This window comes from Aquarana catesbeiana, linkage group LG02, assembly GCF_042186555.1.
Source record: "Aquarana catesbeiana isolate 2022-GZ linkage group LG02, ASM4218655v1, whole genome shotgun sequence".
Taxonomy (NCBI): Eukaryota; Metazoa; Chordata; class Amphibia; order Anura; family Ranidae; genus Aquarana; species Aquarana catesbeiana.
Window position 1 is genome coordinate 323,714,712 of NC_133325.1, and position 17,340 is coordinate 323,732,051.

Consider the following 17,340-nt stretch of genomic DNA (forward strand, 5'->3'; position numbering starts at 1 on the left):
TGCCATAAAGTCCGATCGTGTGTACGCGGCATAAGTGTTTTCAATGCTATCTGTTCTTTCTTTGGTGAGAATTTCCCTCAATTCCTTAAACTAAAAACCACATGTGACCAGGACATGATTGAAAGGAAATCTCTCCAACTGGGACACAGACATTAATAAAAACCTGAGGCACCAACTCTTTCAAAAATGGTTACATTTTTAACAAACAGTAACTGCACTTTGCTTTGTCTCATTAAATAAGCCCACTACCATTATAACATCGCATGTATTGCTACACGTGGGCCAAATCAATATAGCAAGTTATTTCTTCTCACTGTCTTTCTTGCAGCAAATGGATTTAAACAACTGCAATTACAGAAAACACATTGCTTTTATATTCTGGAATGTTCATTTTATCAACCAAACAAGGTGTCTTATTTTTAGAAATTGTTTGTTAAGAGTCTACTTTCTTATAACCCTTGCTTGGGCAAACCAGAGCTGGACATTTTGGCTGGGGCTATCGTTGCTTATGAATATGTGTATTTAAGAATAAACACACATGATCCTCAGGTGTCATCTATTGCTAACTGTAACTCTTACCCTAAAACTATCCTTTCCTCTAACTTGAACTCTTTAAGTAAACTTTCCCATTTCCCACTCAAACCACCCCTAACACTTAAACTTAAACCTTAAGCTAACCCAACAACAAACGCGAAAGACACAAAGACAATGTGGAATATGCTTGCTTAAAGATTTAATAAAAACATTTAAACTTGGAACAGAAAAGTTAAGTGATGGAGTTTGTTGAGGACATTGACAGGCATTACTTAAAACCAAAATAACTACAATGGTAATTTTTGTAAGGGCTAACGCACTTATTGTTTTAAAATACAATGCTATAATTCAGTTGTGACCAAGCTATGGACACAAATATTTACATGGGCATAACAAGCAGTAAATGGGTTTAAAACAAGCACTCACTAACCAGTGTAGCTGCAGGCACTATGGAGTAAGCACTGAAGTTACCCAAGCTAGTCAGCAGCTCAGCTCTACCCTTTCAGAGCTCCTTCTCTGTGTTTACATTATATATTGGAAGGCTCAAAATCTGCTGAAGAAGGGGTAAAGAAGCTGCTGAAAGTAGTATGTGAAATAATGCAGTGTGTGTTTTAAAGCTCATTTACTGCTTGATAAGAATATGTAAATACTTCAATGTCCATAGCCTGACTGCAGGTTTCATTTAAGGCTCATGGGTCCCACTACAGCAAAGTGAAACCTGCTGACAATGGGTGCAAGTATCACAGCAAACTGCCTGTAGCTAGGAGTACTGGCACTCAGGAAGAGTCAACCATCTTTTAAGACAGCCTTGTGATCTATCAAGAAATCAGAACTCATGGCATACAGTGCATGTTTTGCAGGTCATTTCATATATACAGGTGAAGTACTCAGGGCCTTAACAATGCGATTTACCTACTGTACCTGTGTGGATATCCACATGAACTGTTGGTGGGACTTGCAGAATTGGGAAACATTTGTTTAGGTTATTGCACAGAATTACTTTTAGTCTAGTTAATAAAGATCATATTTCTGTAAACCAAGTGTCTACTAACATACCAAGGTAAAGATGCAGATTTGACTTAAAAACTTCAAAATATATGTATAGCCAAATAAAACTTTTTTTTTTTTTTAGATGTGGATAGTTTGGGGTAATTTTCAAATCTCTGTCAGTTTATTTTTTGCCTATGTAACTTTGGGGAGATTTACCTTAATTTCCTATGATGAAGGCATAATAGGAAATCAGAGGAAATCTCTCTCAAGTGAATGGAATTCTCAGCTTAGAGAACTGTCAAAGGAACAAGTGTGCCTATTGGAGAATTTCCCAGACCTTATGTACTCATAACAGCGCAAAGCATTTAGGATGTATCCTCACTTTCTGTCTAGGCAACAGTAACTGCCACTACAAATACAGTGGTGAATCTCCCAAGTGAGGACAAAGCTAGCAATATAAAAGTGACAGAGGGTCTAACCCTTCCCTACATTATCTTGAAGTGAGCAGTACCGGGAAAAAAATATTAGTTGAATTTCTCTGAATTAATCTAATATGTTCCTGATGTAAAGTGCATTCTGTGCTGACCTTAACAAAATATGTACACATATACTGCATGCTTAAAAGGGAACCCGTCATGACAGAAATATGAGAGCAGCCATTTGGTTTAACTTGTTTTTAAGGGTCCATGCACACTGGGCTTAGAAAAAAAAACACCATTTCCCTTGGCAGAAAAAAATCGCTCATATAGAGCATTCTTGTACAGGAGTTTAGGAGAGCTTAGAAGCTTTTAAGAGAGTTTAGGAGCATTCAGCATTTTTTCTGCCACAAAATTCCTCTCAAAAACACAAACCAGAAGGGTTTTTCCTGCCTCTAAATGCTGAGCCTAAATTATGCCTGTAATCCCATTAATGTGCATGGACACATAGGATAACACTGAGCTACTTCTATGGGCAAAACTCAAAACTCTTGTAAAAGCAGCTTTTTTTTTTTTTTTTTTTTTAATGAAGATGACAACCACCCGAAGTTTGCATATTTCTATCCTGACAGATTCCTTTAAAAAAATTTCTAATCAGAATAAATCCAAGCTGCATCAGTCTAATGCTATGCAACTCTCAAAAAGAGCAGTCTGTATTGGTTGTAGCCACATCCTGTTTTAAAAATCAAACATTAACACACTAGTTTAAGACTATTTACATGACTCCCCATGTTTACCAAAATGTGTCACAAAATTGTATAATGTAGCTTTTCCTTGTCAAAATAAAATTTTACAAAAACCTGAAGCATCTGAAGTGTCTGTAAATTCTTCAAAAATCTCACTGTAGCACATATGGTACTAAACAGTACCCTAAACCTAAGCACAGTATAATGGAAAATAGCTGAATACAACCTCACTAGATATTCAATAGACTATACAACAATTTAACCATTGAAATTAACAATATACCATAAACATGGTTTCAGACAAGTGTTTTAGCACTACTTTTTTAATTGTACATTGACACGTTTTACATTTTATTCCACAGGTCTCATGTGAGTGTTAGATGAAGTGTATTTAGTGACAATAGAATTACTAATCGGCCCTTTACAATGAAGCCCTGCATCAAGGCATGTGTCTGCTGCATGGTAGCAGTAGTAAGACCCATTTCTTTACTTTGTGAATGCAGTTCGGGAGTGAGATGTACTGCTGGGCCTTGGGCACCTGTGATTGGTCCAGTTACAAGCACATGCAATCAGCCTGAGAGCAGAGCTCAAGTTTTGTCTAATAGACCTCTCAACATGCTGTCATGTTGACATTAACAAACTTGAAAATGGCAATAAAAAGGCTTTTACACTTTGATTAAATAGTGACATTGCCTGGAGACTGTTCTGTTGAAATACTACATGACCAAGATGCAAATTCATATGCAATATCTATATACAGTATAAAATGGTACAATGAGTGCTGTCATACATTAGCTGAGAGTTTTCATCTACATACAGTAGCTCAGCAAGTGGGATGTTATCAACTACACTGTCATTAACCAGAGTGCTAGAAACCGAGATGAGTAAATTCTTGAGTTTTCACTTTGCTGAAATTTGGACTAGAACTGGGACATGTCAGCAAAAAGTTTTCAAAGCAAATGGGAAAGGCGGTACAGAAAATCAAAGAAAGTAGGGCCCCAGGACTACTCCTGTCAATCGACGCTGAAAAAGCATTTGATAGGGTAGACTGGGGATTTATGCAGAGCACATTGGAGGCAATAGTATTAGGACCGAAAATGATTAACTGGATCAAAGCATTGTACAATCGGCCTACAGCGAGTGTGAAGGTACATGGGGCCGATTTGGGACCATTTGATATGTATAATGGCACTAGACAGGGGTGTCCTCTGTCCCCCCTACTGTTTGTGCTGGTGCTGGAACCCCTCTTGACGGGGATAAGGTGGAAACCGGACAAAGTAGGGATTCAAGTAGGGGAGGAGGACCACAAACTACCGGCCTATGCGGACGATATCCTATTTTTTATAACTAGCCCCAGGATAACCCTCCCAAACTTAATGGAATCCCTAAAAGAGTATGGAGAGATATCTAACTTCAAAATTAATCCGGCCAAGTAAGAAACCTTAAACATTAATGCACTAAAAACAGACGGGCACACTTATCAAAAGGACTTCCTATTTGTTTGGGGGGAAAAAAGAATTGAAGTACTTAGGAGTCAAGATAACAACAACCACTGAGACACTATATCAAGTAAATTTCCTTCCATTATTGAATGATATTAAAGCAGAACTCAACAGAATAGCAACAGGACAGCTATCTTGGGGGGAGGGGGGGGATTAATATTTTCAAAATGGTAATTCTACCTAAAATTATGTACAAGATGCAAATGCTCCCAATCTCACTCCCACAGGCATATTGTAAAACATTACAAACAATGTTTCTAAGATTTATTTGGCGAGGGAAAAAAACATGTATCAGTATGGCACTGTTGACAAGGGAAAGGGCGCAAGGGGGACTAGGGGCACTGGACCTTAGAAATTATTATAACGCAATAATCCTTTCATGAATAATAGAATGGGCAAAAAATAACAAGAAAAAGAGATGGGTAAAAATGGAAAGCACAGTTATTAAAGCCACAATGGGAAAGATAATATGGATTCCTGCACAATATAGAGAACGTAGTAAAGACATGCACGGTATCACCTGTAATGCACTAAAAATATAGGATAAGTTACACAAAAGGGAAAAATGGGGATACAACTCACCTTTGACACCACTAAAAGATACAAAATACTTCACACTGGGGATAGAGGAAATGTTCGGAAACTGGATCACACAAGAGAACGCACAATTGAAAGATGTAATGGTGCAAGATAAAATGTGCACGTATCAGGAATTAAAAAACAAAAGTGAATTGATGGTGATCGATGGGTGGCAGAATACCCAACTAAAACATTTTATTGAGGCGCTGCCCCGGCCTATTAAATCGGCAGAGAACCTACTTCCCCTGGAGAAATTATGTGCAGATAAAGGAAGGAAGAGGGTGATCCCCAGGATCTACAAAATACTGATTGACATGAAAGGGCTGAAGATACCACCATACATCAGGAAATGGGAAAAGGAATTGGTGAACATAGGAGAATGACTTGGAGATTAGGCAATTACTGAGGAGGGTACACTCCACGTCGGTAAATAGCAATATGATAGAGTTGAACTATAAGTGTCTGGCCCGATGGTACATAACCCCCGGCACACAAATGTCAAAGGGAAACATCAGCTATGCTGGCGGGGGTGCAAAGAAATTGGGATTATGGCCCACATATGGCGGACATGCCCCAAAATTAAAAAATACTGGAGGGAGATCAGGCAAATAATTAGAGAGATAACAAATATAGATGTCCCAGACGACCCGTGGGGGTGTCTATTCCATGGGATTAGAATGCCAACCAAGCAATACATGAGAACTTTGCCCCCACAGCTTTTAAACGCCACCAAAAGCCTAATACCTAGACACTGGCAAGAACCGGAAAGGCCCACACTGAAGAACATAAGCATTCAATAAGGTTTGCAGAAGTGATGGGAGCATAACTCTAAAATTAGAACAGGAAATAATAAACCAGATCTATGGAGGGAGAAGAAAGAAAAGCTTAGGACAGATTTGGTGCGAGAAAGGAAGACGGGGAGGTTTTAGGGATGAGAGGGAAGGTGGAGGGGTTGGTCGGGGGGGCGGGGATTTAGGAATGTATTATGTATTGTTTCTTCTATGTGATGTTGAGATGAGAGGAGTACCTCGTCCAATGTAATGTGTTTTGTATACGGAGAAAAACAATAAAGATAATAATAATGATTAAAAAAAAAGCAAATGGGATAGGCTAAGGTAAAATGGTTGCAAACCCTCACATGTACTCAGTGACATGACTAGCATTAGGCAAAACAGAAAGATGAAACAAATCCTCCTATATAAGTTATAGCTGTGTATCTGCAGCCATTTCTTCTGTAGAGTGTTCTGAAAACACACACACACAAAGGAGTTCCCTTTAGTTCTAGGAGCAGGGGGCGGGGATCTTAAGTCTTGACACAGGGGACAGCTCTGAGCCTGATTGGAGGGAAGGGACACCCCCTTCACACAGAAGGAGAACAACTACAGCTGTGGATAACAGTCACAGACTGAGTGCTGCAGTTCCCTCCCTCATTGCCATTTTAACTCTTGGTGTCGGGAAAAGCTGCCAGAAGTGACTCCGGCTGATATCAGAGGAACCAGGCAGAAGGGAGAAATGGCACTCAGAATTTTGGGGAGAGACAAGTACACAGTATAGAAGGATGAGCATTTTTCATATTTCATATTTGAGGTTTACAACAACTTTAAAGTGATTGTAAACTCTTACATATGCCCAGTGAAGTGAACAGCCTCAGATGATACACAGGGATGGAACAAATCCTCCTACATAGGTTTTACATATAGTTACATAGTTAGTCAGGTTGAAAAAAGTCCATCCAGTTCAACCAAAAAATACAATCCCATATGCACAATTCCATACCCACAGTCGATCCAGAGGAAGGCGACAAACCCCAGCAAAGCATTATCCAATTTGCTACAGCAGGGGAAAAAATTCCTTCCTGATCCCCGAGAAGAAATCAGATTTTCCCTGGATCAACTTTACCTATAAATGTTAGTACCCAGTTATATTATATTATGTACATTTAGGAAAGAATCCAGGCCTTTTTTTTAAGCAATCTACTGAGCTGGCCAGAACCACCTCTGGAGGGAGTCTATTCCACATTTTCACAGCTCTTACTGTAAAGAAACCTTTCCGTATTTGGAAATTAAATCTTTTTTCCTCTAAATGTAAAGCATGCCCCCTTGTCCTTGGTGATGACCTTAAAGTGAATAACTCAACACCAAGTTCACTATATGGACCAGTTATGTATTTGTACATGTTGATCATATCCCCCCTTAATCTCCTCTTCTAAATTCAGTTCCTCTAATCTTTCCTCATAGCTGAACTCCTCCATGCCTCTTATCAGTTTGGTTGCCCTTCTCTGCACTTTCTCCAGTTCCCCGATATCCCTTTTGAGAACTGGTGCCTCATCTTGAAACAATATTCAAGATGAGGTTTAACTAATGATTTGAACAGGAGCAAAATTATATCTTGCTCTCTGGAGTCCATACCTCTCTTAATACTTACTTTGCTGGCTTTGGAAACCGCAGCTTGGCATTGCATGCTATTATTGAGCTTATGATCTACCAAAACCCCCAGATCCTTCTCCACTATGGATTCCCCCAGTTGTATTCCCCTTAGTATGTATGATGCATGCATATTCTTAACCCTCAAGTGCATAACTTTTCATTTATCATTTGCCACTTAGTTGCCCAATTAGACAGTGCATTGAGGTCAGCTTGCAAATTGGAGACATTAAGTAAGGATGTTTTTCCATAGCTTGGTGTCATCTGCAAAGACAGAATTGGTACTTTTAATCCCATACCCTATATCATTTATAAAGATAGTAACCACATGCGGACCGCCGCACACCGATTTACGCTGACAGAATGGCACGGGCAGGCAAAAGGATGTACCCGTACGTCCCTTTGAAATTTCTGCCTAGCGGGCATTCCGCGCACCTGTCGTGTGCTGCCGGAGTGCGCCCGCACGTCCCGCAAACTCTATGTTCGCCGGCGGCCTGTGATTACAGTGAGCAGAGGCAGAATGGGAAGATGCCTATGTAAACAAGCCATTTCCATGTTCTGCCTAGCAACATGATAGGGATCTACTGCTCCTTGTCATCGGGAGCAGTGATCTCTGTCATGTTGTAGTGAGCCCATCCCCCCCACAGTTATAACACACTGAGGGAACACACTTAACCCCTTGATCACCCCCCTAGTGTTTACAATTATACAGTAATCAGTGGCTATTTTTAGCTCGGATCGCTGTATAAATGTCAACGGTCCCAAAATAGTGTCAAAAGTGCCTGATCTGTCGCAATTTCGCAGTCACGATAAAAATCGCAGATCGCTGCCATTACTAATAAAAAAAATAAAAAATAATAAAAATGCCATAAATCTATCAGAGGTGATCAAATACCACCAAAGAAAGCTCTAGCATTTCCCCGTTCCCTAGTGACACTGACACTGTAATTGGGAGCGGTGATCAGTGTCGTGTCACACGTAGCCCATCCCCCCCCAGTTAGAATCACTCCCTAGGACACACTTAACCCCTGCAGCGCCCCCTTCTGGTTAACCCCCTCACTGCCAGTCACATTTACACAGTAATTAATACATTTTTAATCGCACTGATCGCTGTATAAATGGTCCCAAAATAGCGCCAAAAGTGTCTGATCTGTCTGCCGCAATGTTGCAGTCATGATAAAAATCGCAGATTGCCACCATTACTAGTAAAAAAAATAAATAAATAATAAAAATGCCATAAATCTATCAAAGGTGATCAAATACCACCAAAGAAAACTCTATTTGTGGGGAAAAAAGGATGTAAATTTAGTTTTGGTACAACGTTGCACAACTGCGCAATTGTCATCTAAAGCGATACAGTGCCGCTCAAAAAATGCTCTGGTCAGGAAGTGGGTAAATCCTTCTGGTGCTGAAGTGGTTAAAAAGTAAGGGTCCCAACATTGAACCTTGGGGTACACCAATGATAACCTTAGACCATTCAGAGTAAGAATCATTAACAACTACTAATACTGACATATAATCACACACATAGGTTGGACTTGATGGACTTGTGTCTTTTTTCAACCTCACCTACTATGTAGGAATTGATGGACTTGTGTCTTTTTTCAACCTCACCTACTATGTAACTATGTAATTACTCTGAATTTGTTTTTTTAGGCAGTTTTCTATCCATTTACAAATTGATCTTTCCAAGCCTGTAGACCTTACATATTAGTCGTGTGTGGGGAACTGTGTAAAACGCTTTTGCAAAATCCAAGTATATCCTGTCCACAGCCACCCCTCTGTCCAAGGTTTTACTTACCGCCTCATAAAAAGAAATCAGGCTTGTTTGACAACTTCTGTCTTTCATGAATCCATGCTGTCTGTTGCTTAAAATATTTTTTACCAGCAAGAACTCATCTATGTGGTCTTTTATTAAACTCTCCAGTATCTTCCCGACTATAGAAGTTAAACTAACAGGTCTATAGTTACTTGGTAAAGACTTTGATCTCTTTTTAACTATGGGCACCACATTGGCCCTACGCCAATCCAGTGGTACTATTCCAGCCATTAACAAGTCCCTAAAAATTTGAAACAATGGCTTTGCAATGATAGAGCTCAATTCTTTTAGGATCCATGGGTGGATGCCATCTGGTCCAGGTGCTTTATCCACCTTTATTCTGTCTAAATATTTCTGGACCCTATCACTTTTGAGCCATTGTGTCAATACCATCCCCATTATAGACATAAGCTCCCCCATGCTCCTTTGTATACACAGAGCTGAAGAAAGTATTTAATAAATTTGCCTTCTCTTTGTCTCCGGTCACCCACTCTAGATTATTTTGTAAAGGGCCTACATGCTCAGAGATGACCTTTTTACTGTTAATATATTTTAAGATTTTTTGGGGGTTTGTCCTACTAACTTTTGCAATCTGCCACTCGTTTTGAATTTTTGCATCCTTGATTTCATATTCAGTTATATTCTTAGGAAAAATGTAAACGATGATAGTGTTCCTTCATTTTTCATTTTTTAAAAGTTATTTTCTTATTATTTATAGCCATTTTAACTTTGGCTGTGAGCCTCATAGGTTTTATTTTTAGCCTTTTAACCTAATTGCCCATGGGAATATACTTTGCAGTGAGTTTGCATACAGCCTTTTTGAAGAATTCCCAAGTTTTACTTGGTTAACTGCAGTCCTCTCATCTCTAAACCCCTTCAAAAGGGCAGAATAGTGTTACATTTTTTCTTCATCTGTCAGGAGCACAGAGGAGGGGAGCAGAGAGGCTTCAGTAACAGTTTGTGAGAGCTGATGGAGGAAAGGCTCACACCCCCCTCCACACAGCAGAAGAACTGTGTTCTGAACAGACAAGCTGTCTACTGAGCTCCCCCCCCCCCATCTCATGTGTTGGGAAGACTTCTCAGAAGTGACTCATGCTGATAACAGAGGAACAAAACACCAGAGAGAAACTACACTTTGGACAGAGTTAGGTAAACACTACAGATATACTGTTAGCACTGTCATTGGATATACATGGCTTGGTTTATCAAAAAAGCCTTATGATCACTATGTCAGCATAGCTGGTGATGAACAAGTTAGTTTCTCAACAAAGCCCTGCCATCATCCATTCATCACCAGTGCTAGTCAATAAAGCCATATCACAAAGAGACTGGGTGTAACAACTAGGAGCACTGGACGCGCCTAGCTTTAAAGAGGAACTTTTTGTTTAGCTAATTCCATCTAGCAGTGTCACATGGAAAAACTAGAGATGCCGCATTATGAGAAAATCTGTCATTTCATAAGTTTGGCAAAATCGGTTGCTCATTCCTAGCTAGAAGTCTGGGACCCTTTTCACGTAAAATGAAGTTCCTTTATGTAAATTATATAGTTTACAACAGAACAAGGCTGCAGAATGTTTGAAATAGGACATAATTAAGAATTCAAAATACTCTATAGAAATATAAGGTTTTCTGCAAGAGTTAAAAGTAAATCCACTTTTGTGAAATAAATAAAAAATAAAAAAAGAATATAGCTTATACAATTGCTACACAAGCCATGTTGTAATTTAATGGTATCACAAATTATATATTTTTTTCAGTCTGAAGCTGCTGTTACTTTCTGCAACAACTAATGCAATATTGCAACCTGAAGGCATTTGGTACACTGTTGGTGGCAAAATGCCCCCAGAAATGTAATTTCCAGCTTACGCGATTGGCTCACTGATTTTACTGAAGTCTGCACCAGGATACAAGTCTGATTTTAGGCACCCCCTGCCTAACTTTCAGTTTTTGGGGGTGGGGGGTAAATACTTCTAAAGGGATGCAGACCCTGCAGCTTTTCTCATTAGAATACTGAGAGTGCACCAACTGAGTGAGCTATAATGAACCAGACCCTCCTATTCAGAATCAGTTTGCAACAGTCTGCAAAGGACATGGTAAAACAAACAGCTATTTCTTCAGAGCAGAAACACTTAGAAATCTGCAGCAATATACACTGATCATCTGGGGGGGGGGGGGGGATTATTTTTTTCTCACCAAAGTGGAGTTACTCTTTAAGCAAATAAATACATTTCTTGAATTTATCCTAGTAAAATTTACTGACTAGCAACAAATGTGGAACTGAACAGAATGTATTATAATCATATTGTATTTTTATAACATCTTTAAAAAGCAAACAATGGTGTGTATATTTCATTGAATTAGAAATTGTAAAATAAAGTATAGAGAATCTTTCCATTTGTTCTCTGCTTTACTAGCGTAATTATGATTCATGACTAATTAGGATAATGTGTAAACACTAATCTATATTCCTTTGTCCTGTTCAACTCACTGCATTCCAAATACACCTTAGGGCACTGTAACCTTGTGGAATGTTAATTGATACCAACACTTATGCGACTTGTCCCATTAACAAAATATTCCACCACTCACTTGCGGTAGCAAGCTTTAATTTTGTGTGGGATAATTATTTTCCGATCAATAGTGCCCATTAAGCATTCTACTAGAAGATATAAAGCTAAAGGCTGCATTGTGTCGTCACTGAAGTACATGCTGTACCTAATTAGTATGCCAAACACACCTACCAATGAAACCAGATGATGGAGGGTTCGGTTGTATCTTCTCTTCACTGTTCTCTTGAATGATTTTCCACAGTTCCCATGTGTACTTTGGGTGAAGAATATAAAATGGCTGGTCAGGATTTTTTTTCCGATGTTGCTCATAAGGTGGGAAAAGATTGTAGTCTGGTTTGTGGTACCACTACGAAAGAAAGGCAGAGAAATATCTAAGCTGCTGAAAACTTAGATGCTGGTCAAAGGCCCCTTAACATCTCTAGTGCATAAAGGTGGCAGCAATGATAGTAGTGGGGTGAGATTGCAGAAGAATGTCAGAAAACACCACATTACATAGTAAAGTGAGTCACAGCCTAGATAAATTCTATTTTTTGCACTGTTGGGAACAAAATTATAATGCCCATAAACCTGCAGTGAGAAAATAAAGATTTTCTCTGACAATGTGCTACTTCTGTAGGTCCTGGACACCAATTAGTTATTCGCACAATGCAATCCAATCAGAACCTCACCACCAAACCTGCCCCTATCGCTGGACACAGGATTTGTAACCTTCAGTACTGGTATTGCCAGAGCTCATAATAGGAAATCTACAAGTACAAAGTCTGGCACTATGTAAGTTTAGTGATGATTGTTATCCAGGCCGTAGTACATCTTTAACAGCACTGCAATTCCACAGCAAGTCTAAAATCCCAAGTATAATTTTACACACAGGCTGCTACCATTACTCCTGGTGGTTGTCTTTCAGTGGAGAAGTAAAGCACTAATAAACCCAAAACCAAACATTTAATATATGGCAGCTTACCAATCATTAGATGTGGTTGCTGCATTAGTTTTCTTTTCTTTGTCTTTTTTCCCTCTGTTTTCTCCTGGTGATCTGGTCAGTAACACACCTCCTGTATTAGTGAGACACCACTCTGGATGAATGAGAACTGGAGGCACAGCAGAAAGCAGCATTGTAAGTCTGGGGGGGGAGGGTAGTGTTAAATGTATTATCAAATTTCGATATACTAACAATTTGAAGTCAAACTCCAGCTAACACTTTTATAAGCAGTTACATCGAATAGTTGTTTTGCTTTTGGGATAAAGGTTTTGCATGAATAAATAAAAGTTGATCATTTAATCACCCCTGCCAGTGTTAAGTGGTTTGTCTCATCCATGTAAACTGCTACATTCTGCTGGACAGTTTGTGCTGTGAAAAACAACAGACATGCTGGCTGGATTATCAGATGAAAATAGAAGAAGGAAAGCCTAAAAAAAGGAAACTAATGCAGCCACCACATCTAAGAATTGGTAAGCTGCAATATAATAAGTATTTGCTTTTGGGTTTTATACTGCTTTAATATGGCGTTGGCATCTCAAGCCTATAAATATAATTTAATACACTGCTAAAAAATATTACAAAGATACCTATATTAGAAAGTTATTGCTAAAAAATGAATCATACCATATGAAGATCAGCATAATATGGAGAAGGATCCCATGCAACTAAGGTAACCTCTTTATATAACGAGCTGTCTGTAAAATGATGATTTGGGTTGGTAAGGATCTGCAAATAAAATAGAAGCACACTTAAATCATTTGTTGTGTTAAATAGAGAGTAAACATTAAAGAGCATAAGCTCTTATAGGGTAGTTTCACCACCAGAAGATCCATTGTTTCTTTTCAATAATTTTTATTATTTCAAAACATAATAATATACAGTGAGTACAAAATCTGAAGCACTGGTTATGTCTATTGTATATTCCTTATGAGAGTTACGGCAATGTAAACTATGTCCCCATGAAGGTAACACCGCAAATTTCAAATATTCATTTTTTTTAAATACAGGGACTATAGTTGTCGTAAGGTGTTGGAAAGGCTTAAAAGGTTTGTATTTTTTTAGGGAAGTATAAAATAGTTACATCCAAACATGGTAAAGCTAATAGTGTTGTGTGAGTGGGTGTGTGGTTAAATGAAATATATATACCTGGAGTACACCTTAAAAATGTTTCCAGAGTAAAATATAGGCCATCAGGAGATTGGTGAATGGGAGAAAAGAAGGGCAGAAACAGACAGAAGAATGTTTGGGTAAATGGGGGGCATGAGAGAGCCTTGTACGCATATAGTGAGAGGTATTTAATTCATGGGGAACCATATATTTTAGTTATATCATTAAGTAAAGAGTTGAGCTTCTCTTTAGTCATTATTGATGTCAATTTTAATTTGATATGTACAAAATTGATTAAAGGGGACAGTGCAATAAAGTTGCCTTTTGCGTTTAGGGAGACTTGCATTCTTAGGGCCAATTAAGGCCCATGTTGGGGGATTTGCTAAAACAAAGATAAAGAAGAGATGAAGTTGTAGCTGTAAATCCAGATTTTCGAGGCCTTATGACAGGGCAAAGGGATGCATGGCCAGGCTTCATAAACACCAGTTTATTTGGGTGACGTTAACAAAAATCAGCAAAACATATCCAACATGGCCAGTTATTATATATACCCATAGATCCATCAGCTGGGGTATGCTCAATAATCTGTTAGCACCAACAGACATGAACATCATTGTCCAAATCTATCCAATTATCACATATCTATTGGTACCTTCATTCTAATAATGTTTATTGTGTTTGAAGCCACAGTACATGAAACAAGCTATTTTAGAATTTGGCCTAGAAGCAGTCTTTTCATGCAAAATATATTTATTATGTTAAATAGAGTTTAATATAATTGAAATTTTCTTTATATTTGAGATTATCCTTACTCGCTGTTAATAATGAATTCAAATTTATGTTAAGGGGCTTAGGTAACATCTCTCTATGTCACACATTCCCACTCACTGTGCAGCACATAAAAATTTATCTTTGTAGAGGAGACAATAAGAAATAAGCTGACATCATGATAGTAGTACAAGTGTGGAACATAGCATACAAAGGATAACACCACCCAAAAAAGATAAGTCATATAGGGTTCAGTTTCTGGTTAGTTTTCTAAAGGCACCACTCCTTTTAGATTAACATACTGTATATATTTATGCTGAACAATGTTGTTATAAAACTTTGAACAGATTCTTCATATATTTAAAGTGGACCTAAATCCATTAATTTAACGGCATGTCTTAAATGATATCTGTTACATTTACTTGTATACTTATGTAAGCTCTCAACTGAAATGTCAAGCCTTTAAATGGCTGGTATCATAACTGATCAAATGTGCTACACCATGGCAACTGTGGGTCAAAACGAGGCTAAGATAGTAGCTTCCTTGGCTGTAGGAGGGTTTAATTTAAACACGCATCACTGATAGGAATAGAGAGAGAGAAGGGTAAAGTGACCCTGCCACTAAAGGGTCAAAAGAAGATGCTTTATACTTACCTCTCTAGCTGTCTGTGTTTTGAGTTTCTTCTCTGTAGCTAATCCCAGGCTGCTGCAAGTATCTACTTCTGGATGTGGTGAATAAAGGTTCCTCATGCACAATTGGGTGTAATGAGAATGCAGGGGGTGCAGGTTGCAGGGTAATGGCAACTGTGGGGTGCAGAGTGAAGTGTAAGGGGGGGGGGGTGTAGAATGTGAGGTGGTGAGAAATGCAGGGGTTCATGAATGTAGACTACTGTCAGGGCTGGGCTCAGCCCTTCCTTCTCTGAGCTGGCCGCTCAGCTGTTGGCTAATTGCCAGCTCCCATCTCTCTCCACTGTTACTCAGCTGTTGATGATATCCTGCTCGTCAGTCCTGCCTACTTAAGCTGTCCAGTCCAGAGGATCTCTGCCTTCGCCTTGGTCAACATTACAGAAACTATCTCCTGCAATCCTGTTCAAGACTTGCTTTGCTGACATCCCTTCTGGCTCTAGATCCGGCTTGCTATTCCACTACATTGATCCCTGACTTCTGGCTTGGCTGACTATCTGTTCCGGTTATTGAACTTTGGCTATGTTTTGACTTCAAAAAACAAAAAAATGCAGCGCTGTGTGATACTGAACCTTACAAATGCATAAATAGTGCCATAAACCATGAAAATCAATATTGCTAAAAAATGTAACTATGAATAAAAATATTTTTTTTTGTGTAACAAGCAAGCTCACAGTGAAAAAAATGTAGTATTGTTCCTTAATATCAAGTGTCCAAAAAAAAAAAAAGAGATTTTTTCTTCTAATTGACATCAATCCACAGAGACAAAAGTGCAAATTGGGGTATTATATGGATTAATGTCCAAAAGGTGACTCTAGTGATGATAATCCTGATCAAAAGAGGGTGACTTCACACACGTGCCCCTCCCCTCCCCCTCCCCCCCTGTGTGAATGCGCTCACCTCCAACAGTGTGACCGCACACTTAATTTTGTTGGTTGTAGGTTGTAACCTCAGGTTACTTTGTACCTGATGCTGATTGCAGTCTCAGGTTGCTCTAGAGTAGCTTGCAAGATTTATATATTTTTATATGTTTTGACTACGTTTGTTTTTTTTACTTGTATTGTTAAACAAGTGTGATTTAAATGTACTTCTGTCTCGGCATGATTTCATGGTTTCTGACAGGTATCAGGGGATGCCAAGGGTGCAGAGTGAGGTGTAATGGGGGATGCAGGGAGCGCAGATTGTGGGGTAGTGGGAGATGCAGGGGTGCAGAATGTGTGGTACTAGGGGGCTGCAGAGTGAGGTGTAATAGGGGTACAGAAAGAGTAATTGGGAATGCAGAGTATGTCAAAGTGAGGTGTAATGGGGGTATAGAGAGAGTAGTGGGGTATGCAGAATGTTGTGTAATGGGGTATGGGATGCAGAGTGTTGGAGTAATGGGGGATGCAGGGAGTGCAGCGTGAGGTGTAAAGGGGAATGCAAAGGGTGCACAGTAGTGGGTGGTGCATGGGGCCCCTTGAGAAGACTGTACAGGGCCTTATTATTTCAAATGGTGGATCTAGAGTCAGCCTTGCATGCAGGGACTAGAGTTGTTCCTTCCTATACTCTGTGCATCAATAGAAACACACAGTCCTTTAGCATGATGGCAAGGCACTTCCCTCTTCCTCCTCCTCCTCCCTTTTTAAGCTAACAGAGTGGAGACTGTACTGCCCACGGTTAATTCTTTCCTGTGAAGACAAGAAGTTCAGGCAAGCAGCACTGAGAGAGCAAGAGCCAGCAGCACTTATAAACTGCAAGTGTTGAGGTAAGAATTTAAAAATAATAATTTACTGGGGATTTTTTTTTTTTAAGTGCTCATTGTGTTAACCACTTGAGCCCCGGACCATTATGCTGCCTAAGGACCAGAGGTCTTTTTCCAATTTGGCACTGCGTCGCTTTAACTGCTAATTGCGCGGTTATGCAATGCTGTACCCAAACGAAATTTGCGTCCTTTTCTTCCCACAAATAGAGCTTTCTTTTGATGGTATTTGATCACTTCTGCAGTTTTTATTTTTTGCGCTATAAACGGAAAAAGACCGAAAATTTTGAAAAAAAATGATATTTTCTACTTTTTGTTATAAAAAAAATCCAATAAACTCAATTTTAGTCATACATTTAGGCCAAAATGTATTCGGCCACATGTCTTTGGTAAAAAAAATGTCAATAAGCGTATATTTATTGGTTTGCGCAAAAGTTATAGCGTCTACAAACTAGGGTACATTTTCTGGAATTTACACAGCTTTT

At 39.0% G+C, this 17,340-nt stretch overlaps 1 protein-coding gene across 4 annotated transcripts in view; it reads right to left on the bottom strand.

Moving 5' to 3' along the window:
* ST6GAL2 (ST6 beta-galactoside alpha-2,6-sialyltransferase 2) overlaps window positions 1–17,340 on the bottom strand; it is a 249,127-nt gene that overhangs the window by 22,125 nt on the left and 209,662 nt on the right. For all 4 annotated transcript variants that reach the window (XM_073614793.1, XM_073614794.1, XM_073614791.1 and 1 more), the window contains 2 exons: window positions 13,183–13,284; window positions 11,751–11,925 (listed from right to left, as the gene is read on the bottom strand). In XM_073614793.1, coding sequence (XP_073470894.1) covers window positions 11,751–11,925; window positions 13,183–13,284 — 277 coding nt within the window. The remainder of the gene's footprint in view (window positions 1–11,750; window positions 11,926–13,182; window positions 13,285–17,340) is intronic.